The sequence below is a fragment of the Dromiciops gliroides genome, chromosome 1 (assembly GCF_019393635.1).
Source record: "Dromiciops gliroides isolate mDroGli1 chromosome 1, mDroGli1.pri, whole genome shotgun sequence".
Lineage (NCBI taxonomy): Eukaryota > Metazoa > Chordata > Mammalia > Microbiotheria > Microbiotheriidae > Dromiciops > Dromiciops gliroides.
Window position 1 is genome coordinate 74,442,725 of NC_057861.1, and position 25,260 is coordinate 74,467,984.

The 25,260-nt window shown below is 39.5% G+C and overlaps 2 protein-coding genes across 3 annotated transcripts in view; one reads left to right on the forward strand and one right to left on the reverse strand.

Annotated features, from left to right (window-relative positions):
- Window positions 1–326, reverse strand: part of LOC122741842 (zinc finger protein 883-like) — a 37,167-nt gene extending 36,841 nt beyond the window's left edge. The window contains exon 1 of one of the 2 annotated variants that reach the window (XM_043985699.1): window positions 255–326. The gene's annotated coding sequence lies outside the window, so the exon portion shown is untranslated. The remainder of the gene's footprint in view (window positions 1–254) is intronic. The other variant, XM_043985716.1, reaches the window with a different exon arrangement.
- LOC122741834 (zinc finger protein 883-like) lies at window positions 159–24,738 on the forward strand. Its single transcript, XM_043985656.1, has 6 exons — window positions 159–312; window positions 11,893–11,933; window positions 14,969–15,022; window positions 16,018–16,192; window positions 16,779–16,892; window positions 20,365–24,738. Exons 3-6 carry the CDS (start codon window positions 14,990–14,992, stop codon window positions 22,191–22,193), a joined length of 2,151 nt encoding a protein of 716 aa, XP_043841591.1. The 5' UTR covers window positions 159–312; window positions 11,893–11,933; window positions 14,969–14,989; the 3' UTR covers window positions 22,194–24,738.
- The last annotated feature ends 522 nt before the right edge of the window (window positions 24,739–25,260 follow it).

Below are 25,260 nucleotides of genomic sequence, written 5' to 3' on the forward strand. Positions count from 1 at the left end.
GCCCAATCCAAGCCCCAGGCTGGCCCAGAGCCGCTCTAGGCCGCGCGGAGGACCCGCGAGCTCTCGATAGTCGCCCGACGTTTCCTTCCGGCCGTGGGAACAAAAACGGCTCCTTGCCCAGTCCCGCCCCTCCCCCGTCCCCGCCCCCCCTCCCAGTGACAGGACGCGAAGCCGATCGATCGGTAGAGAGGGAGAGCCTGCAGCCGCCAAGCTGTCCGTGCCGAGGAGAGAGGTCTCCGTCGCCGGACAGTCACGTCCAGTTCGCAGCTCCGGGCGCCCGCTTCGTGGCGGCTCGTGATCAGGATTTGGAAGGTGAGTCCTCCCGGCCACTGGGTCCCTTCCACCCCCTGCATCCCTTCCCCCACCTCCACGGGGTCCCCGCCCCCTCCTCCTCCTCTTCCACGGGGTCCCCGCCTCCTCCATTGGGTCCCCGCCCCCTTTCTTCTTCCTCCTCCCTCCTCAAGGTCCCCGCCCCTCCCCCTCCTTCATTGGGTCCCTTGTCCCCTCCCGCATCCGACCCCCGGCCCTGGGGTTCCCTTTTCCTTTTTTACCCTCTCCCAGCTACAGGGTCTTCCCCTAGTTCCGTCCTGCAGAGTATCCTCCCTTCAATCCCCTCTTCCCACCGTGAGACACTGTTAGGAGGGAATAAGAACGTAGCACCTCTGTGACACCTCAATCCTAAGGGGCCCCTCCAGTGTATTCAAATACTCTCCTCTCCCAACTCAATAACAAGCAATTATGGATGGGTCACTGTTTTATTTCTAATAACTGAATATGATCAGAAGTCTGTCATAATACACAGCATCAAGTTTATCTTTCATTACCAATGATGTTATTTACAAATTCCGTTAACAGAACGTCATTAACTTCAAATTCCATTAATAATAAAATTCGCAAAATGCAAAAGTTGCAAAATGCAGTTGATGCCGATAGGTTAGTGGGCTGTCAGATCAGATCAAATTAGCGTCCTGAATAATGAAATAAAAGTGTGCACCAGAGACTTATGTAACCAAAGTTAAGCAGAAATCAAGAAGTTAGCCGTTCTAATCTGGGCAGGACATAAATTGAAGTCCAAATTGAAATGTGTGAAAACATTTGGGCTGCTAAAGATATTTCACGCAGCAGATGTTAAGGAAAGCTGCTAGTTTTCCTATGTTCTTCCCTGCAAAATCGGGCCTCGTGACGTTTGAGTTGTCAGGAGAGCTAGCAGCTTAACGCACTATTGATGCATGGTTAGTTTGTCATGAAGCCCAGGCTTTGAAATAGAATGTTTCTCAGTGTGGCTCTTAGTCACCGGGGAAAGGTTATGCCGTAAAATGATGTCAACATTTGGAAACTTACCTTGGAAATAACAAGAATGAAGCAAACTTAACCTTTTTTGTTTTTCAATCCATCATCACTCCTTGATCCTTTGAAAACAGCTGAGAAAACTGGCACAATGATCATGCAGTTGCATTTGATTCAGTATCTGAAGAGTGATGATGGTATTAGAAGCTTTTCGGCATCATTTTTTCCATGTCTGGATAGCCAGTCAGTAAAAACCAAATAAATGGCATTGTTCTCCATTTGTACTAGGGAGACAGGTTTGCTTTGGCATGAATGGAAGAACACCTAAAAATATATCATAGATGTAAGAACAAAATTTTGTATTTTTAATTTTCAATCCTTGTTAAAATTATGAGACATTGTGGCTTATTAATATCATATAGGTTATTAAAATATTAAAATCCTAGTTGTAGTTTGGGCTTTTAAAAAACACAAATTTAAAGGCATAAGTTGCTATTTCTGTATTAATGACAGCTTTCAATATCTGTTCATAATCAAAATACCAGAATCGAGGAGCTTTCCTTTTTTGTTGTTGTTGTTGCAATTTTAAAGCATATTATGAACTTGCAACAGATTGTCTTGATGAAATATAATACAGCGAATAACTGGAAATAAGTACTGTTAGGTATAATTCTTAACACAAAATTATCATAACTTTTAAATTGCTAGTATAGATTTTTATCTTGTTATATGTATTTGTAACATCTTGACTTGGTTGTTTTAAATAATGCCATAATGGAAGAGAGAATTTACTTAATTTGAAAAGATTTGCTGTGACTTTTGGTGACTCTCTTCATATGTAACATATACATAATAAAATATGTAGTTTTTAATCCTGAAGCCCTCCCCAAACATTGCTGAAAATTTTCTTTAGGAACATACTGAAATAATATTAAAAACAAATAATATTCAGTACTTAGTATTTAAATCTTAATTTTTCTTGAGCATGTGAATATTTTTTGGCCAGTAATGCATATTTAGAAATAAAGATTTTGCTGTTATTTGTTTGTTTGTTTGTTTTTATTTTTGGTTCAATAATTTTTAGCCCCCTGCTTTTTTAAGGCTAAGGAAATGCCCCATGCCCCACCCCCATGCTATTCTATTACAACTCACATGCAGATTTAAAAATGTGGAAAACTTGAATGAGTAATATATATGTATATACATATATATATATTATACAATGTAACTAAAGGAGAAAAATTATTGCTGGTTTTCAAATAATGTAGTAAAACAATGTTAAAATATGCAATAAATACTATATAATATCCAAAGCAGAATTAAATGCAAGAAAAACATAACATTTGCAACCTTGATGACTGATAACTAGGTGTATATTTCTACTTGGCTACTAAGGATGTTGACCTTGAATGGTCTTGCATGATAAGATTGTTGACAATTTTACGTAGTAAATACTTCTTTTCTGAATTAACTTTTTATAAAGCTTATACTACCATAAGAATTAATAACATTTGTAGAAGATGAACTATATTTATTAACCAGATATAGATAAATGATAGGCCAATTTATTCTAACAGTCATGATGGCTAGAGTTTACTCTTTTTTTGGTTTTGTTTTGTTTTTTTTGCAGGGCATTGGGGGTTAAGTGACTTGCCCAGGGTCACACAGCTAGTAAGTATCAAGTGTCTTACTCTGGATTTGAACTCAGGTCCTCCTGAATCCAGGGTCGGTGCTTTATCCACTGCACCACCTAGCCGCCCCCTAGAGTTTACTCTTATAAGGATGGCTCCTCAATCAATCGACTGTTTCAAAGAACTAAAATGAACTTGTATGATGACTTCTGTGTCACAGCTTTTTCTATGTACAGTGCAGAGTTTCTTAACCTTTTTGTGTGTTGTGGATACTTTTGGCAGTCTGATGAAACCTATGAACTCTTCAGAATATTGTTTTTCCATGCATGAAATAAAATATATAGAATTGCAAAGGAAGCCAACTATATTGAAATAATGGTGTATTTTTTTTTCTATCCAAGTTTTTGGACTCCCTGAAATCTCTCCACAGACCGTTGATGGTCCATGGAATTAGGTTAAGAACTTCTAATATTGGGGGCAGCTAGGTGGTGCAGTGGATAAAGCACTGGCCCCGTATTCAAGAGGACCTGAGTTCAAATCCAGCCTCAGACACTTAACACTTACTAGCTGTATGACACTGGGCAAGTCACTTAACCCTCATTGTCCTGCCAAAAAAAAAATAAAAAAAGAACTTCTAATATCTAATCTTGAAGAATTAATGCTTATTATTTACTCAAAGCATTGTAAAGTTACACTTAAATTTATTTTGTTTCATGAAACTGAAATTTTTAAATAAAAAAAAACCCACCCATATCCTAGGACTCTGAAGGCCCTTCCCTTTAGCTGTTATATTCGTGTTCCCCTTTTCTTCATGGTTCTGTGATTCTTCCATTCTGCACTTCAACTCCATTTAGATCCCAGGCTATAACAGAACTAGGCCCTGGTTTTGCTGTAAGCCCTCTTTATCTTCCAGCCAAAGAAAGGTTATATCTCAGCGTTCCTTCATCCAATGTTTCCAGAGGTCTCCCATAGAGGGATGCTGAGCTTCAGAGAAGAGATCTGGCTTTTGCCTTCAGGGACTTTGTAGCTCAGTAGGGGAAGGAGAAAACAGGATTACACATAAATATAATATGAAGCAGAATATGGTCATTATAAAGAAGTGCAAACACAAACATTCCATAGCGAGAGGGATCATTTCATCTGAGGGAATTAGGAAAGGTTTCAAGGAAGACATACTATGAGATGGGCCTTAAAGAGCAGATAGAATTTCTGCAGAGTGGGGTCGGGCACAAGGCTGAGGGGATGAGGGCAGGGATTTGGAAGTAGTCGTGTTTTCTGGGGTGAAAGGTAACAGGAAAATGAATAGTTTTAGGTAAGTCTAGAAAAGAGGCTAATATCAGATTGTGGAGGGGGGGGGTGAACATCAGGCTATGTTAATGGGGAGTGAGGTGCCATTAAAAGATTTTTTTTTCTTATGTATGAGGTATTTTATTTTTTCCATTACATGTAAAGATAGTTCTCAACTTTTGTTTATACATGCTTTACAATTTCAGATTTTTCTCCCTCCCTCCCCTCCCTCCCCCCTCCCCTAGACAGCAGGTAATCTGATATAGGTTATATCTATATCATTAAAAGATTTTAAGCAAGGTGATGACTTGATATGCTTCAGAGAGAATCTGATATCCCACATAAAATGGATGGGAGGGAGGGGGAGGAGAGGAAAGGGGAGAGAGGGAGAGAGAGAGGGAGAGGGAGAGGTGTTAGGAGAAATAGTCTAGAGAGAGGAGAGGTAATAAAGGCCTGGACTAGGGTCGGAGCTGTGGTGATGGAGAAGGAATGAAAAATGACAAATATGGTCGAGGTAGAGACTTAGAACTGGTTAAGAGAGGACAAGACTACATCTTTGGCACCAATTTTTGGCACCTATCCACAACTAAGGTCAGTTACTCCTTCTGGACCCATAATTTCAGGAAATGGGAGATGAATGGGGTCAGCATACACTTTTCACCCTCCTATTGCTTCCAGGTCCTTGCTCAGCTGCTATCTGCCACAACTCTTCCTTTAAAGTTCATGGCCATCCAATAATACCACATTCTCATGATTGTTGTCATTACTACCTACTGACCTCAAAGAAGACATTGTCCCATCTTTCTCAGTGATTTCCATTCCAGGCTCACCATTTTCCTCTTTACTACATGTTTTGCTGTCATTCTCAGACACTACAGTTGCCTTTTTTTTTTTTTTTAGTGAGGCAATTGGGGTTAAGTGACTTGCCCAGGGTCACACAGCTAGTAAGTGTTAAGTGTCTGAGGCTGGATTTGAACTCAGGTACTCCTGAATCCAGGGCTGGTGCTCTATCCACTGCGCCACCTAGCTGCCCCTACAGTTGCCATTTTAATTATTATTCTATTACCTTAGACTCACAGTTCTTTAGCTTTCTTAATATCTATGACCTCCACCTCTATTTCAGCTAACTACCATTCTATCTCACTTTCACACAGAACTATTTAATATGACGTTCTTGACCACTGACACCCCCCCTCTCTGACCACTGAGCTTTTGATTCCTTACAAACTTGCTCTTCAGTCTCATAAAGAAGAGAGACCTCTTATTCCTTGATTCCTTCTTCTCAGGCCATTGCCTTTGTTCTGCCTTCACTTTCTTTCTTTTTTTTCCTGCCTTCACTTTCTTCCCTGATCAGTTTTCACCCAAAGTTCAGCTGTTTTCACAATACATTTTCTTTTACCCTTGATTCACTGGCCCCTTTGAACTTCTGCTATTCCTGAGCTGATAGCCACCAATCCTGGGTCACTCCCATTATATATACATTTATTTACATATACATATACATATATTTACATATATATATGAATATTTATTCATATTGTCAAACAGCTAAATAAATACTCCTGGAGAAAAATCACAAAACCATGCTGATTCATTGTGCTATTATACTGTGCCACCTAGTTTCTCTTCCAACAACGTATTTTCCTTCCATCAGGGAAGGGGATGGAAAGGAATCCATATTTATTAAGCACCTATGATATGCCAGACACTCTGCTAAGTACTGTACAAATATCTTATTTGATCAGAATTATTCAAGATTCCTTGAAAGACTTAACAATAGAAATAACCTTGTTCAATGCTCCCCGCCCCCACCATCATAAAAAGCAGGTGAGTCATATAATACAAGGAGATGTGTCTGCCCAAGATATTCACTGCTGTGATGGAGGAAAATCTAGCACAGAGCCCAAGTCAAAGAAGGATTCCTTGTGGATGGTGAGATCTTTCAAATCTCCTGTTTGGGGATGGTTTCTTTTAAGCGCTGAAATAATGTGGAACTTCATGGATGGAATCTTAAACCACTTAAAAAAAGTTTGAGTTGGTTATCCTCATAGGAAAGATAAAGTGAATAAAGAATGTCTATCATTTGTAATTGGATGGACAAACTGTAGATATTGGCATCCAACATATTATGTATCTGGGACAGACAGTACAAATGAAAGAATTGGGCCCAGAGTTAAATAGGGAAGGAGAATAGTTTGGATTACCTTTAGGAAATTGAAAAGCTAACTTCATGACTCCAAGCTTCTCCTAGAAGCAAAAGCCCATATTTTTCATACCAACATTCTATCATTGTATATGCCTGAGAGACATGGAGCACAATAGTCTCTGAATAACTGAAAAATGGATATGCCATAGAGGGCCATAAAGAGGTGCATGGTAAATATGAGCCGGCTCTAGTATCACCAGGGAGGAACTTGGAGGAAGAGAAGTTAGAAATATCATCAGAGACATGAATAATGGAAGAAGACAGGTTGATGATGCAAGGGTGACGGATACTAGATGGATAACTAGTGTTCTGTCTGGTAGTCTTGTGATATTAGGAGAAACTGAGGAAGGATTTCAGCATTTTGGGTGGCCCCCTGTGCCAAACTTATGGGAGAATATGGGCAAGAGTAATATAGACGGGTTGTGATCTGCATCACTGAAGGAAACATCCAGTCTATGAGGTCATAGATTGATTTTGAATATCAAACATTTAGGAATCACATTCTTCACAGTGTGGTATAATGGAAGGAACATTGGACATCGAAACAGAAGACAGATTTGATTTCTGGCTCTGCCATTTATTAGTTTTATGACCTTTGGTAAGTCATTTAACATCTCCAAATCTTAGCATCCTAATGTTTAAATAGACATACTACTTGTATTTTGTAATTCATGGTATTTAAATTTTTAAAATTATTTTTGTTTACATTTAAAAATATTCATAAAAATTTTTTTTCAGTTCCAAATTCTCTCCCTCCTTCAAGCCTCTCCTCACCTATTGAGAAAGCAAACTCATTGTAAAAAATTCATGGGGGGGGCAGCTAGGTGGCGCAGTGGATAGAGCACCGGCCCTGGAGTCAGGAGTACCTGAGTTCAAATCCGGCCTCAGACACTTAACACTTACTAGCTGTGTGACCCTGGGCAAGTCACTTAACCCCAATTGCCTCAGTAAAAAAAAATAAAATAAAATAAAATTCATGGGGGGCAGCTAGGTGGCGCAGTGGATAGAGTACCGGCCCTGGAGTCAGGAGGACCTGAGTTCAAATCCAGCCTCAGACACTTAACACTTACTTGCTGTGTGACCCTGGGCAAGTCACTTAACCCCAATTGCCTCACCCCCCCCCCCCAAATCATGGGATTATTGTGAGGATCAGATGTAAATGTCATTAAAGTTCTTTGCAAAGCTTTCCTTCTTAGGTCTTCAAATACAACTTATCCTTTAATCAGATGACCTCACCTTCTTTCCTGAGGAAATCTATGCCATCTGATGTGAGTTCCTTAAGCTCTCCTGTTATCCCTACCTCTAAACCTATCCTCACCAAAGACTCAGAATTTCTGAATGGAAAAGAATCTCAGAAGCCCTACCTGTGGGAGAATCTGCTCAACAATATCCATTTGAATCCCTTAAATGATTGGGGGGGGGGGGGAGCTTACTGTTTCAGCTCAGTTCAGTATTTTTTGTGTGTATGCATGTCAATCCTAAATCTACTTCTCTGTCTCTGCAACTTTTACTCATTGCTTCTAATTCATCACTCTGGTACCGAGCAAAACAAGCTAATTCCTCTTTTCCATGATAGATCTTTCTAGACTTAAATAACAGCTATCAGATCTCCCCAAACCTTTTTTCCCCAGGTTAAATATCTCCAGTTTCTTCAATCTTTTTTTCATACAGCATGGTCTCTAGTCTTCTCACTGGTAAAAATTGGTAGCATTTACAAAGTACCTATTCTCTTTCTCTCTCTCTCTCTCTCTCTCTGTATATATGTATGTGTAAGTGTATATGTATATATAGATAGATCAATATCTATATATCTATCTCTATATGTCTATAGATATGCCAGGCACTGTGCTAAATGCTTTATAGATATTATCTCATTTGATCCTCACAACAACCCTGTGAGGTGGGTACTATTATTATCCTAATTTTACAGTTGAGAAAACAGGCAGACGTGTTAAGTGACTTGCACAATGTCACAAACCTAATAAGTATCTGAGGTCAGATTTGAACTCATCTTCCTGACTCCTGGCTTGGTGTGCTATTCATTGAACCATCATTCATTGAACCAGCTGCCTTGATCACTCCCTTCTTTATAGTCTCTTGTTTGCCAGTATCCTTCCTAAAATGTGGTACCTATAACTTAATTTAGTATTCCAAAAATATGCTTCAATTAACATAATTTATGCTGGAATTAGCTTTTTTGGCTGCCATGTTACAGTACTGTTGTTTCATATTGAACTTGCAGTCCACTAAAATCTCTACACAATTTTCATATGAAGCACTGAACACATGTGTGTATAGGTCAACCTGTATTTGTGCAGTTTCTGCCCAAGTGCAGAACTTTACATTTATCCCAATTATACCCCATCTTATTAGATTCAGTCCATCTTTCTAGCCTTTCGGTGATTTTTGAAAAATACTAGAGAATGGGAGAAATTCTGTAAGACTGTGACACAAACACTGTGCCAGTTTTTTTTTAAGGGAAAGAGGTAAACTGTAGACCAGTGAACTTGACTTTGGTCCCTGGCAAAATTCTCTAATTAAAGAAATGAATTGTGAGCACTTGAGAAAGTGGTAATTAATAAGAGCCATCTTGGAATCAGGAAGAAAAGGTCATGATAGACTAAATTAATTTTCTTTTTTGACAGGTTATTAGACTGGTAGATCAGGGGGATGCCATAGACATAGTATATTGGCATTTCAGCAAGGCGTTTGGCAGTTCTCACATATTTACGTTTTTTTTTTTTACAACAAGACAGAATGTGGACTAGTCAATAATAGAGTTAGGTTATTTTGAGACTGGTTGAATAATGAGAACTATATCCAAGGAATAGATTAATAGATTAGTGTAAACTTAGAGAAGATTTTCAGTGGAATGGCCCTGAGTTTTGCCCTTGACCCTTTGATGTTCAATAGTTGTATCAGTTATTTGGAAAAAAAGCTTGGGCTTTCAAATTTACACATGATGAAAACCTGGGAGGGATAGTTAACATGTTAGACAACAGATTGAAATTCAATAAGATTCTGCCAGGCTAGAATGGCTGGTTAAGTATGGTTAGAGATTTTTAGAAGGAGGGAATTCCTGAACAGGCATAGTTTGGAATATTTGGCATTTTGCATGCTTTAGGTGGCACAGTAGATAGAGAAGTGTGCCTGGAATCAGGAAGACCTCAGTTCAAACATGACCTTAGATATTTATTAGATGTGTGACCCTGAGCAAGTCACTTGACCCCAGTTGCCTTAAACATCTGGGGCCATCTCCAGTCATCCTTATATATGTCTTGCCACTGGACCCATATGGCTTTGGAGGAGCCTTGCACAACCCTCCTTCACTTAAACCCAATTCACTGCAAGTCATGGTCCCCTTTGAGAATGAAGGACAAACAACAACTTAACTTCTCTCAGCCTCAGTTCCTCATTTGTATATTGAGTATTTTTTTTTTTTTGGTAGGGAAATGAGGGCTAAGTGATTTGCCCAGGATTACACAGCTAGTAAGTGTCAAGTGTCTGAGGTCAGATTTGAACTCAGGTCCTCTTGAATCCAGGGCCAGTGCTCTATCCACTAGGCCACCTAGCTGCCCCCTCAATTCCTCATTTGTAAAATGAGTATAATAACATCACCTGTTTCCCAGGATTATTGTGAGGATCGAATGATATAATATTTGTAAAGCATTTTACAAACCTTTTTTTTTTTTTGGTGAGGGTTAAGTGACTTGCCCAGGGTCACAGAGCTAGTAAGTATCAAGTGTCTGATGTCGGATTTGAACTCAGGTCCTCCTGACTCCAGGGCCGGTGCTCTATCCACTGTGCCCACCTAGCTGTCCTGCATTTTACAAACCTTAAGGCTCCAGGTAATATTATGATTATGATTATTTTCCAGCCAAAATGGGCTTCTAACCATTATCTATTCTTGATTTTGTCCAAATTCCCTGTTTGTGCTCATATTATCTCCATTGCCTAGAATAAGTTCTTTCCCCCTATCTCACCTGTTGAAATCCTCTTGCTCCTTTTCCACTTTCACAGCTTGTGGACAGTATGGAAAGACATAGGCTAGTAAAGTTAGGTGGGTTTGGAACTTGTTAAATGTCTGAATCAAAAAGGAAGTAATTATTAACAATGCCAATTTGCAAAGAGGTCTCTAGAGGACTTCTTCAGGGATCTCTTCTTGGTTCTCTGCTATTTAATATTTGTTATTGATAACATTTATAAAGACCTAGATATGTTTTTATCAAATTTTCAAATGACACAAAGGTGGGAAGAATAGCTGACACATTGTAGAGTAGTCAGGATCAAAAGAGATGGCTAGCATGATGGGCCAAATCTAATAAGATTCAACTAAATATAGGAAGACATCAATGAGAGTTGTGTAGTAGAGAGAGACACGAATGCTTTGCTAACCTTAAACACCACATATGTTTACTATTGTTATTATTATTATCATTATCATCTTCACTGTACAAACTGTATATAGACAGTCTAGTAAACACAAAATTAATATCTGTCAGTGTGGTTGTGGAGAGGATGAATTATTCAGGGAAGGCTTGTTGTAGAAGACAAATGTTGAAGAAGGGTGTGAGACATTCCAGGTTCAGTGAACAATAAGAGTGAGGGTCTTGAGGGAGGATTGAAGCTGGAGTGAGTCAGATCTGATGACTAGGGAAAAAGGAGTAGAGGCCCTCATAAAGCTTTTTTTTTTTTTTTTTTTGGTGAGGCAGTTGGGGTTAAGTGATTTGCCTAGGGTCACACAGCTAGTAAGTGTTAAGTGTCTGAGGCCGGATTTGAACTCAGGTAATCCTGACTTCAGGGCCGGTGCTCTATCTACTGCACCCACCTAGCTGCCCCCCTCATAAAGCTTTTGAGAATGAGAATCATGGAAACTGAGTTGGGAAGGACCTCAAAAGTCATTGAGTCTCTCAACAGGAATCTCTTCTATGGTGTCCCCAACAAATAGCTATTCAGCATCCCTTTCAGACCTCCAGGGAAAGGGTACTCACCACCTTCCAGTGCAGTCCATTCTATTTTTTGGAAAGTTCTCATAGTTCTTAAATGGAACAGAAGTCTTCTGATGTTCAGCTTCTACTCATTACTCCTTTTGAGCCAAATGAAGACTCATCCTATTCCCATTTCACAACCTTGCAACTATTTGAAGAGCTTTATCAATCGGTGACTTCCCACTGGATCTCTACCACCAACCATGTTTCTTTTTCTCTCTAATCTAAAAGTTACTGGTTATTCATACGGCATGGTCTCTAGTCAGCTCACCATTCTGGTCTCCTTCCTTTGGACATGTTCCAGAGTGTTGGACTTGGAATCATGAAGACATCGGTTAGAAACTTGCTTCAGACTCTGAATAAGTTATTTATCCTTTCTCAGTCTCAATTACCTTATCTGTGAAGATAATAATAGTACCTACCTACAAGGTTGTTTTAAAGATCATGGGAAAGGAAGGGGAACAAACAGTTGGTTTTTTTTTTTTTTTTGCAGGGCAATGGGGGTTAAGTGACTTGCCCAGGGTCACACAGCTGGTAAGTGTCAAGTGTCTGAGGCCGGATTTGAACTCAGGTACTTCTGAAGCCAGGGCCAGTGCTTTATCCACTGCACCACCTAACCGCCCCCTGAACAAACATTTATTAAGCACCTACTATGTACCAGGCACTGTGCTAAGTGATTTACAAGTATCTCATTTGATCCTTACAACAATTCTGAGAGGTAGGTGCTATTATGATCCCCACTTTACAGTTGAGGAAACTGAGGTAGTCAGAAGTTAAATGTATTAAGTATCCCAGGAGAATATAATGTGAGTTATGTTGTTGCTGTTGTTTAGTCATTTCAGTTGTGTTTGACTCTTTGTGACTCCATTTGAGGTTTCATGGCAAAGACACTGGAGTGGATTGCCATTTCTTTCTCCAGCTCATTTGACAGATGAGGAAAATGAAGCAAATAGGGATAAGTAACTTGCCCAGATTCACACAGCTAGTAAGTGTCTGAGGCCAGATTTGAACTCAGGAAGATGAGTCTTCCTGACTGCAGGCCCAGCAGCACTCCATCCACTGTGCCACCTAGCTACCAGTAAGTGTCTCAAGCTGGATTTGAATTCAGATTTTTCTGACTCTAGATCTGGTACTCTATCTGTTGGGCCATCTAAATAAGATCAAATGAGATAGTGTACATAAAACACTTTGCAGACTATAAAGTCCTAAACAAATGCTAGCTATTATCATTCTAGTTTACCACTGTCTTTCCTAAAATGGGGTACTCAGAACTGAACACAATATTTTTAATATGGTCTGGTTAGGATAGAGTAGAGTGGGACAATGAGCTCCTTTGTTCTGTGTACTATACCAATGCATACTGTGTAGCTTAAGATTGTGTTAGCTTTTTTAGCTGCTATGTCACATCGTTGCTTCACATTGCACTTGGGGTTCACTAAAACTGTTGTCCATGCCTCCCCCAACTTTATTTGAGTTGCTTTATTTGAACTTAAGGGTAGGACTTTGCATTTTCCCTAATACATTTCATTTTAGATTCTGCCTGTCATTTTAGCTCCTCTTGGCTTTTTGGACCCTGAGTTTATCTTCTGGTGAATTAGCTATGTATTTTCTGGGGGTTTGGTAATCATGCCTACAGAATAGGTGGAACTCAGAGTGGGACTTCAGGCAGCTAGGTGGTACAGTGGATAGAGTGCCTGACCTGGAGTTAGAAAGACCTGAGTTAAAATCTGCTAGTAAAATATACTAGCTGTGTGACCTTAGGCAAGCCACTTAACCATGTCTGCCTCAGTTTCCTTATCTTTCAAATGAGCTGCAGAAGGAAATGGCAAACTTATCTAGTATCTTTGCCAAGAAAACCCTAAATAGTATCACGAAGAGTTGGCCACAATTGAACAACAGGGGAGGACTTACAGCTTCTGTCTATAATCAATCATAATAAAACCAGAAACCCAGATTTTTGAAGTGCTTTAAGATTTAAGAATAATAATGACAGAAGTAATGAATTCACATTTATGTGGTGCTTAAAAGCACCACCTTAAAAGGTTTACAAAGTGTTGTCCTCATGCTAGCCCTGGAAGGGAAGTTATATTAACACCCCCATTTTGTGGATGGAAAAGAGCTTCAAAGAGATGAATTTGCCTGAAGTCACATGGCTAGAACCAGTGACCCAGGTTCTCCCAACTTTAAAGTACAATATTCTTTTCGTTATACCACACTGCCTCAGATTGGTTATAATTGATGGAGTACATAGTCTTCTGTGTGTATTAGGTTCTGAAATGTTTATTGGATGGATAAATGAAACTATCACAAGTCTGGTTTTCTGTGCTTAAGCCTTGTTAATTTTACCTCCACAACATCTCTTGCATCTTCTTTCCACTACTAAAGTACCCTTCTAACATCATTTTTTGTCTTGACTATTGCTATTGCTTCCCAATTGGTTTCCCTGCCTCAAGTCTCTCCCTTTTTCAATCTACCCTCCACATAGCCACTGGTGATCCTTCTAATTTTCTGATCATGTCACCCTCCTACTAGATAAACTCCAGTGGCTCTCTATTATTTTTATTATTTAAAAAAAAATTTTTTTTTTTGTGAGGCAATTGGGGTTAAGTGACTTGCCCAGGGTCACACAGCTAGTAAGTGTCAAGTGTGTGAGGCCGGATTTGAACTCAGGTACTCCTGACTCCAGGGCCGGTGCTCTATCCACTGCACCACCTAGCCACCCCCTCTCTATTATTTTTAAGATAAAACAGAAGATTTCCTTGTTTGTCATTTAAATCTCTTTACAATCTGAGTAGACCCTACCTTCCCAGCATTAAGCATATTACATTCCCCCAGGCCCCACTGCAGCCCAGCCAGATTGCCTGTGCTATTCTTCAGGTAGGGCCTTCCATCTCCTGCTTCCTTGCTTTTGCATTTGCTATCCCTCTTGCCCGAAATGCGCACTCTCATCTCTATGTCTCAAGATCCCTAGTTTTCTCAGTGTTCAACTTGAACATTGAGAACATGAAGCCTTTCTTGACTCCCCTAACCTAATAATACCTTTCCCATCCCAAATTATTCCCCAATTGTTTTCATATATATTTTGCACATACTTATACATGTATACATGTGGTCTCTGATAGGATGTATGCTCCTTTAAGGGTGGAATTGTTTCATTCTTGTCTTTGTATTCCCAGCATCTAGCACAGTGTCTGGAGCATAGTAATTCTTTTCTTTTCTTTTCTTTTCTTTTTTTTTTTTTTTTGTGGGGCAGTGAGGGTTAAGTGACTTGCCCAGAGTCACACAGGTAGTGTCAAGTGTCTGAGGCTGGATTTGAACTCAGGTCCTCCTGAATCCAAGGCCAGTGCTTTATCCACTCCTTCACCTAGCTGCCCCCAATAGTAGTTATTTTCCAATAAATACTTTCTGGTTAGTTGATTGATTTGATATTAGTTATGGCCTTAAAGGGTTCCTAGTTTTCCTGAAGCACTACTAAGGAGGACTAGACAATCAAAGTTACATAGAAGGGAAACTGCAGAGCAGGATTCATCTCATTCATGATTTTCTTTTCTTCCCTTTGTCTCCCAAAGGGGCATCCAAGAAACCAGGTAATGGCAGATGAGCTTCTTCCACCCAGGCCTCAGGTAAGTTTTCTTTTCTGAAATCCCATTGTTGAAGTCTCTAGAGAAGGCTCAGCAATGTTCCCTTGCTAGAGTTTCTCTAGCCAGCTACTCTCCCCTATCCCTCACTTCAAGTCCAGGTATATGAGCATATATTCTTTTCCTTGGGAGCCTAGTATGGTGAGGGATTCCATGGACAGAGCTCATTGGTTCCCTAGGCTGCTTTTCTCTGAGTCTTCATAAATATACTGAATGACTTTGCACACCTGCACCCTGGGGCCTCCTCTTTGATTTATCAAATTGGAGATAAATGTCTCAACCATGTGTTCTTCTAGTTTGGGGATTAGAAAAGGTTACTTTTTTTTTTTTTTTTAGTGAGGCAATTGGGGGTTAAGTGACTTGCCCAGGGTCACACAGCTAGTAAGTGTTAAGTGTCTGAGGCCGGATTTGAACTCAGGTACTCCTGACTCCAGGACCGGTGCTCTATCCACTGCGCCACCTAGCCGCCCCCGAAGGTTACTTTTTAAAAAAATCCCTTCCTCTTTTTTTCTGAGTCAATTTTGTCTCCTAGTCCTTCCTTGAGAATTCCTTAAAATGCACATGCACACATATTTTCACACTTTCATAGTCTGTTTCATAGACTCAGACCCTCTGTCTCAGTGGATCCTCTTCCAGTGACTATCATTCTGGTAGTTTTCACCAAGGCTGCTAGCTCTTTTGCTGACAATTTGAGCTGTCCCAAAGTATCCCAAACAACTGCCATGGGAAGTGGTAAGTTCAAAGACCTTTTTCTCTAGAGGTCTTGGTGTAAATACTCAACAACTACTTTTCTATCATATCACATAGGGGATTCTTATTTAGGTAAAGGCCTCGGGACTCAGCATAGGAAACCAGACTTGTGATAGTTTCATTCATCCATCTAATAAACATTTCAGAGGCTAATACACGCAGAAGACTATGTACCCCATCAATTATAAGCAGAGCATCCTGACCCTCTCTCCTCATATGATTCATCCCAGGGCCGGACACTGGGATTATCGCTGGGCTGCCGCAGGAATGTGTTTCAGGCATCTATGATGTTTGAAGATGTGGCTGTGTATCTCACTCGGGAGGAGTGGAGCCATCTGGGTCCTGCTCAGAGAAACCTCTACAGGGATGTGATGCTGGAGAATTATGGGCATGTGGTCTCTCTGGGTAAGGCTCCTCTCCCCAGGACTTAGATCTGAGTTCCTTTGCTTCTTGCTTTGTGAATCAGTGTAGGGTTTGAAAAGTTTTATTAGGTTTGGGCTTGAGGTTCAGAGACTACAGATTTCTAATCCTTTTGAGGATCACAGATAGGACAATTCTGTTTCCCTTTCTCAGTTGACAAACTTGAGATATATAGAGTTAGAAAAAGAGATTCCCAAGTTTATACTTTTGGATACCTCTCAGATCTTTGTAGGAAACTCAGACTTCTTCCTGACTTAGTACTAGGCATCTCATCTTAGATCTAATTTGGAGTCCCCAGAAGTGTAAGAATGGATAGCACATAATTAGTTAATTGTCCCATCTACCTAGATTGCCAATTCCCCAGGGTTCCTTATTTACTCTGGGAACACAATTCTAAGATCCCTAATTCTAAGATCCCTCCAGAATGTTCTTAAGGACTTTTCTAGGCTCTTCTATCATGGCCTTTCTTCTCTTCTCACCTACCTGAAAACCCAGGGCCTGAAACTGAGCTTGGGACAGCTCTATGTATCCAGAAGAAATCACCGGGCTCCATTTCCTTCCCCATGCACAGGATTTCCAGTATCCAAACCAAATGTGATCTCCCAGCTAGAACGAGGGGAAGAGCCATGGATCCTAGACATTCAGGAAGCTGAGGGGAGAAAGATGCTGAGAAGCGACTGTTTAGGTGAGTGAGTGATGTATCTTCATTCAGTCACTGAACATACACATTTACTGATCATCTCCTGTGTGCTCATATGTATCCTGGGCACAGTGGTTAGTTTTTATTCTAGAGATGTAAAAGAATAAATTATCTTTAGAAAGGAGATGCATTATTTACATTTCTTCACAGAAGAAAGCCTTCCCAATGATGGACACAATTTGAAATGAAGTTATTGTCTGGTATTTGTTCATTACTCTCTGACCAGACCTGCTATTTTATCCCAGGCTAGTAGAAGTTTAGCAGAAATCATTATTTGGTCTTATTTTCTTATAATACATCTTTTTACTTCTTTCCTTTCTTTCCTTTTTTTTTTTTTTTGGCGGGCATTAGAGGTTGTCTGGACCTGTGATTTCATTGGTTCAGGGAATTTCCATTTACATAAACTTCTATTGATGCAGATCAGTAACTCAAGTGACAGGAAATTTGTCACCCCATAAGGTAGCCCAAATGCATATTAGGCCTACTGTTATAATCAAAAAGTGTTTCCTTTTGCTGAGATGACCCACTGTAATTTATACCCATTCATTCACTCAGTTCAACAAATATTTATTAATTGCCTACTATGTGTCAAACACTGGAGATACAAAGACAAAAACAATAATAGTTCTCTTCTAGGGTCATAGGTTTCTAAAGAAAATGTTTAATTTTGCCCTTTAGAATCAAAAGAACTAAATCTAATCCTTCTTATATATAATAATTCTTCAGATATTTGAAGAAAAATGATCATTTTAGTTTTTGGTTGAGACTGAACCTTCCCATTTCCTTCAGTTGACACTTTTCTTAGTAGGGGAGAGTCATCTGCTAACAGAGAAAGAAAGGTGGAGGTGGCATTTGGTGATTGAGGAGAGAGACCAAGGCTTTCTGATTTTGGATTAGCTCCTCCAAGGATCATGAGAGACAATCATAGAATGAGAGTCAACCATGTAAGAGTAAAAGGATAGTTGTGCAGCCCCTAGCGGCCAACTGAGATTAGATTAATATGAATTTGTATTGGATCCAGTCAGCATGACTACATGGTTGTGTGACCTTTTTCAGGAACAGTCAGCAGCAGGAGATTAGGATAAAACAAACCAGGTGGGTGAGGGTGAACCAGCATTGATAATGAGCAGTGTATGAATGGTAGTAGGACAAAGAGTCGGGGGTTTGAGGGTAGAATAAAGGTCATAGTAGAACTGGTTGACTACAGAATAGAGATTGTGAAGGAAGGAAAATGAGGCTGGATGAGGAGAGTAGGACAGGAAAGAGGGATTGGAGGCTGCAGTGTGGATGAAGAGTAAGTTTAGGGGGGCAGCTAGGTGGTGCAGTGGATAGAGCACCAGCCCTGGAGTCAGGAGGACCTGAGTTCAAATCTGGCCTCAGACACTTAACACTTACTAGCTGTGTGATCCTGGGCAAGTCACTTAACCCCAGTTGCCTCACTAAAAAAACAAAACAAACAAACAAAAAAGAGTAAGTTTAGGAACAGTGAGACAGAGAGATGTAAGCCTAAAAAGTAGCAGGCAGAGAGGAGAATTTCAATGCCATGGAGGTAACATGATCTGGGATGATGGTGAGTTTTAAAGTTTGACTACCCCTCTGGATGGCAGAGGTGGAATAAAGATACAGGTCATGGGAGTTCAGAAAATTAAAGAACGGGGAGGACAAAATATTGTGTAAGGGGAGCAGTTGTCATGGAGAAGACCATATACTTCTGTGATTTTTAAAATCTAAATGCCTTAAATTAGAAGCTTTAGCATCAGTCTTTGGGCATTAAGCATTTATTAAAGCATACCAGGTATTCACGTGGAGTTCAGAAAGTTAAGAAAAGGCCTATCTAGCCTAGAGTTCCAGCCTGGTCAGATTCTTCCTCAAGTGCTGAACCATGAGCCTGCTTGAAACACGAACTGCTCTCAAACTGAGTATGGAAGCTTTCTATAGGTCTGGAGCAAAGGCAGTCCTTCCACACTGCTTCAAGCTGATTGGTAGGCATCATCCAAATCCATTGGTTCACTGGACTTGAACGTGGTCTTGAGTTGAGTACAGAGTCCTTAGCTTCTGAGAGCAATACCTTCTTAAGGGCTAGCCAGGTGTGGTTACAATCTAATTAACTTGAAGTAGGCTAATCAGCAGTCAATCACTCAATTAATTCAATCAGTTTAGATGAATCTCCAGGTGAGCCTTTGAGTATTTGCCAAATCCCATTATTTTCTCACACTTCTTAGAGGTGAGGAGGGTGACCTAGAGGCTAATGGAAGATAGTAATAAGGATCCTGGATAGGCTGATACAGAAAACTAGAGTGAAGTTCAAAGGAGAAGTTGTAGAGTCAAAGTCGTAAACAGGTCTGGAAGTGGCAGTGATGAGTGAGAAATAGGCCAAGTTCTCTTTCTGTGTGCAGGGAAGATGAAAAAGTGACTAGATAGCACTATTGAGGGGGGCTGGTTTCTAGAGAAAACTAGGTTTCTAAGGGAAGAATGTGAGTTTTAAGCTGAATGAGAGTTTAGTGATAGGGTGGGGGTTCCAGGGGTCATAATGAAGGGGAGAATAGAGAATGATAGGAAGAGGAAGGTTAGGGTTAAGCTGGATCAGGATGAAAGCCTTGGGAATAGTAACAGGGGCAAGTCAGTATCAATTGAATCACAGTGATGAGTTGAACAGGAGGAAAGAAATTACTAACTATAAGAAAGCTGCTCCCTACCATCCTGGATCCTAGAAAAATGGACCAGATGCCTCTGTTGCATTCTCTGTTCACACATGGAATCTGGGGGTGAGAGTGATCAGACTTCATACTGGCTGTCAAGGTCTGACTGACTCACATCCATTGCTGGCTCTGTGGCCTTTTCCACATGGGAAAGGAAGTTAGTACAATAGTAGGGTTTCCAAAGTTACTGGCAGCCTGAAGGACCACGTGCTCTATTGCATAAGGGGAGCAGCTCCCTTTTAATTCCAGTTAGTATGCCCAGGAGCTTTTTCTTTTTTCTAGTGGCATCAGCCCTTATGATCCAGAGCATGGTCTCCCAGGCTATAGGTTCTCAGGGAAAGTGAGTGAGAACAAGTTCTGAGTGTTCCCTATAGGCTTGTTTTCCTTGCTTGCTATGGCTGCTTTGAAATCAGCTCTTTCTTTTCTCCAGTCTTTCCTAGTGACTTGCCCCACCTGTTTCCCAGTATAACTACAGGGGGATATTGTTTGTTTTTCCAGTTATCAAAATGGAAGAGGAAGGAGGGAGAAGAAAATTTATCTATACTTTAATTCAACTAGTATTTATTGATCAGTTGATAGGCATTTAATTTATACGAAGTCATTTTATCATATCTGAGAAGACAACTAGATAGGAACATCTTATATAAGCAGAGATCATATCTTCTCATCATCCTCAGGGTTATCAGTCCCACAGACTCCAAGACCTTATCTCTTCCTTATTGATCTTGAATATTCCTATTTTTTATTTATTGTTCTAGATTGTGAATTGAGGACTGAGAAAAATGAACTGTCTCCAAAGCAGGAAATTTCTGAAGAGGTGGAACCACAATGGGCAATACTGGAAAGACTCACAGGGAATGTTCCCCAAGGATCCAAATGGGGAGAAGTCTGTGAATATGAAGGAAGACCAAAGGAAAATTGGGGATCCTCTGTAGGAAGGAAGCTCCTTTCTCAAGAGGGAAATTTCAGGACAGTTTCAGTGATCCACCAGTTATCTGCAACAGGAATGAGAGGCCAAGAATGTAATGAATTCGGAAGAAATTTCAGGCTGCCATCTAACCCTGTTCGGCTTCAAAGAGATCCTTCAGGAGGGAGACTACATCAGTGGGATGAAATGGGCCAAAGATTCAAACAAAATTCAGATTTAATTAGATACCAGAAAGACTATGCAAAAGAGAAACCTTGTGACAATTCTGTATATTGGAAACAGTTTGGACAGAGCTCAAATCTTATTGAACATCAAAAAATTCACACTAGAGAGGAAACTTATGAGTGTAATGAATATGGAAAACACTTTATCAGAAGGTCTTTGCTCATACAAAATCAGGGAATTCATACAGGAGCAAAAACATATGAGTGTAGCGAATGTGGAAATACCTACAGTAAGAAGTCTCTTCTTAATGATCATCAGAAAATTCACAATGCAGGGAAACATTACCAGTGTAATGTATGTGGAAAAGCCTACAATAAGAAGTCTACATTTGTTGATCATCAAAAAATTCACACTGGAGAAAAACCCTATGAGTGTAATGAATGTCATAAATGCTTTATCAGAAAATCTTTGCTTATTCGACACCAGAGAATTCACACAGGAGAGAAACCGTATGAATGTACTGAATGTGGGAAAGCCTGCAGTCAAAAGTCTGCCCTTCTTGATCATCAAAGACTTCATACAGGTGAAAAACCCTATGAATGCAGTGAATGTGGTAAGCACTATATCAGAAAGGCTTTGCTTATTGAACACCAGAGAATTCATACAGGAGAAAAACCCTATAAGTGTAATGAATGTGGGAAAGCCTATAGAAAAAAGTCCACTCTTGTGGATCACCAGAGACTTCATACTGGAGAGCGATCCTATGAATGTAATGAATGTGGTAAAATCTTCACCCAAAGCCTAAATTTCATTCAGCATCAGAGAATTCACACAGGAGAGAAACCCTATCAGTGTAGTGATTGTGGAAAACCATTCAGTCATAGATCTGCCCTTATTCAACACCAGAGAATTCACACTGGTGAGAAGCCCTATGAATGTAACGAATGTGGCAAAGCCTACTGGAGGAAGTCTACCCTTATTGATCATCAAAGACTTCACACTGGAGAGATACCTTATAAATGTAGTACATGTGGGAAGGCTTTCAGACATAGGCCATCTTTCATTGAACATCAGAAATTACATAATGGAGGCAAACACCATGAGTGTAATGAATGCAAAAAACAATTTAGTACACGGGCTTCCCTTATTCAGCATCAGAGACTTCATACTGGAGAGAAACCTCATGAATGTAATGAATGTGGAAAAGCTTTCAGTCAGAAGTCTACACTTATTGATCATCAGAGACGTCACAGTGGGGAGAAACCATATGAGTGTAGTGAATGTGGTAAATGCTTTATCAGAAGAGCTTTCCTTATTCAGCACCAGAGAGTTCACACAGGAGAGAAACCCTATGAATGTAAGGAATGTGGGAAAGCCTATAGAAAGAAGTCTACTCTTACTAGTCACCAGAAAATTCATATTGAAAAGAAACAAGAGTTAATTAATATCGAAAAGTCCTCAGTCTTGAAACCTGCTCTTATTGATCACCAGTGACTTCATATTGGGAGAAGTCCCACGAATTTAACAATTGTAAATGGTTTATTAGAAGTACTTTGCTTATTCATCAGAGAATTCACATAAAAACCCTTATGAAAACAATTAATGTGGAAAATACTTAAAAATCTTTGCTTGGAGAGAATTCCTATGATCATACATAGAATGTGGGCAAACATTCAACTGGAATTTCAACCTCATTAGACATAAAACAATTCTCACAGGAGAGAAGTCCAGTGTGTGTATGAGAGAAACCTAGTACATGCCTGTAAGGTGTGAATTCCTTAAATGAATCTGCATACTTTCATCAACATTTGAAAATTCAGAATGAAAAGAACCATCTCAGGGTAGTGAATGTGAGAGGCTTTACAATCTTCAGTCAGAAGTCTTCCCTTGTTTGACATTGTAGAATTGCTACTGGAGAGAAATGTTATCATGAATGCCAGGAATCTGGGGAGGCTGTCAGGTCCAAGCTGTCATTGAACATCAGACAATGCATAATTTCATAGATTTGTGGTTACTTCTGCTGATGCAGACTGACATTCCTTCATACTTTCTCATCTATGTTCTGCCATAAATCTTCCAAAGAGTAGCCACCATATTGGAGGTTTTCCTTTGATTCTTTTACTATCTTCAGGATACCAAATGCATCACTTAGTGTGCTTCTCCTTTGTGTCTCATTCTCACAACCTGGCCGACTCACCTCCATATCCAGGCATACATGTCTTCCATAATATTGGTTATATTACTTCTCTAGTCTAAGTCACCATTGGCAACATGCTGCTACTATTAGTTCATTACTTTTTGAGTAACATAATTTGGAATCTAACTACATCCAGGTTTTCCATAATTTGAAGGCACATAGTATCTAAAATATTGGTTTTTGAAGAGATGGATTTTTGCAATGGGAAGCAGTTAGGGTTTATTGAAAGCAATTTTTCAAATGTATTCCAATCCAGTGAGATCACTTCCTGCTACTTAAACACACACACATACACACATAAATGTATTATGTATATATTTATATCTCTGTGTGTGGGTATATATGTATATATATATATATGTATATATATATACATATATATATACACACACACGCACACACACATAGACACATAAATAAAAAAATATGGACTAACTTGATCAACCTTTCACTGCATGTCAAAATCTGTTCAATACATGGTTTTAATTCACTTTGTTTTGGGGGATTTAGATCATTAAGTCAATTTCTTTTTTCATTGCTGTAGATTTTACTGACGAAGCTTTATAGCATTCTGAGGCTTAATTTAATTAGTAGAGAAACATGCCATAACTGTAATGACTGTGAAAAAGCTTTCTGTGTGTCTTCATCCAAAATTCAGTGTCATAAGATTCGAAACCCAGTGAGTGTAGAGAATTCAGAAAAGCCTTCAGCCAGTGTATACATTTAATTCCATGTTAGCATTTATACAGGTGAGAAGTCCTAATGAATTTGGCACAGTCTTTTTCTCAGAGCATTTATTATTGAACAACAGAGAAAATATAATTGGAGAAACCTTATGAATGAAATAAATATGGGAAAGCTCTTCCTCATATAAATTCTTATTAAATATGAAAGAACTCACAAATAGGAAATACATTAATATAATGATTGAATCAAAAGCTTTAACTAACTCTCTAGCTGTATTTGACATCAGAGGAGTAATATTGAAGAGAAATCCTGTGACAACGATGAGATTTATGATTTGCATAGTGGTTGAGCTAGATCATAGGATCTCATAATTGGAAAAGATATCAAAGACCATGTGATTCAGCAGATAACAAGAACCCTCCCATAACATCCTTGACAGGTGATGATCCAGCAATCCCTTGGAGCTCTCCTGTGGTAAGAAACTAATGATTTACTGAGGTACACAAATTCTGTTTTGTACCATTCTAATTTCTAGGAAGCCTTTACTTATATCTACATAAATATTTGCAGCTTCCTACCATTGATTTTAGTTTTGTTTTCTGAAATAAAGTGGAACAAATCTAATTCCTCTTCCATGTGACAGATATTCAAATAAAGACCACTATTATCCTGTCCCTCTTTCCTACCCTGCTACCTGAGCTTTTGGAACTCACCCTTATATCACATCCCAAATTGCCTCACCATCTGGTCCATATTTTTCTGAATATTTGTCAGTGTATTTTCCAAAACTTAGCACCTACGGCTGAATGTAGTACCACAGATGAGACATGACTACAGAAAGCAGAGAGACTATCACATCCTTCATTCTGGACACTGTGCTTACATCAGTGGAATCTAAAATAGCATTAACTTTTTGGAGGACATTTGTGCAATGTTGACATATTCCACAAAAAAATACCTGTATTCTTTCTCCATAATTGTTGTCTAGATGCTTCTCCTCAATTCTGTACTCCTGAAGTTGGTTTCTTGAATCCAAGTATCTTTTTCAGTCATTTCAGTTGTTGCAACTCTTCATGACCCTATTTTGTGTTTTCTTGGCAAAGATAATGGAATAGTTTGCCATTTCCTTCTCTAGCTCATTTTACAAATGAGGAAACTGAGGTAAACAGGCTAAGTGACTTGTCCAGGGTCACACAGCTAGTAAGTGTCTGAAGATAGATTTGAACTCAGGAAGATGAGTCTTCCTGACTCTGGACCCAAAACTCTATCCAGTGTGTCACCTTGCTACCCCTTGAGCCCAAATATAGGACTTTACATTTATCCCTATTAAATTTCATCTTAAAAGGTCTGGCCCATCACTCTTACCTCAGATATTTTTGGAATCTGATTCTGTCATTCATTAGATTCCAACTTTAGATCCCATTCGTTAGATCCAACCAGTTGAAAATCTATATAATTGTACTGTCATTGAGCAAATCCACATCTCTCTGATAGTTTTTGTTAATTGCCTTGGTGAAATACAAGTGTATCATATCCACTCAATTCCCTTGATCTATCAGATTAGTAATCCTGTCCAAAAAAAAAAAAAAGGAAATAAGGTTAGCTTATAACTTGTTAGAATGAGCTCATGCTAGCTAATAGTGATCACTGGTTCCCTTTTCTAAGTGCTCACAAACA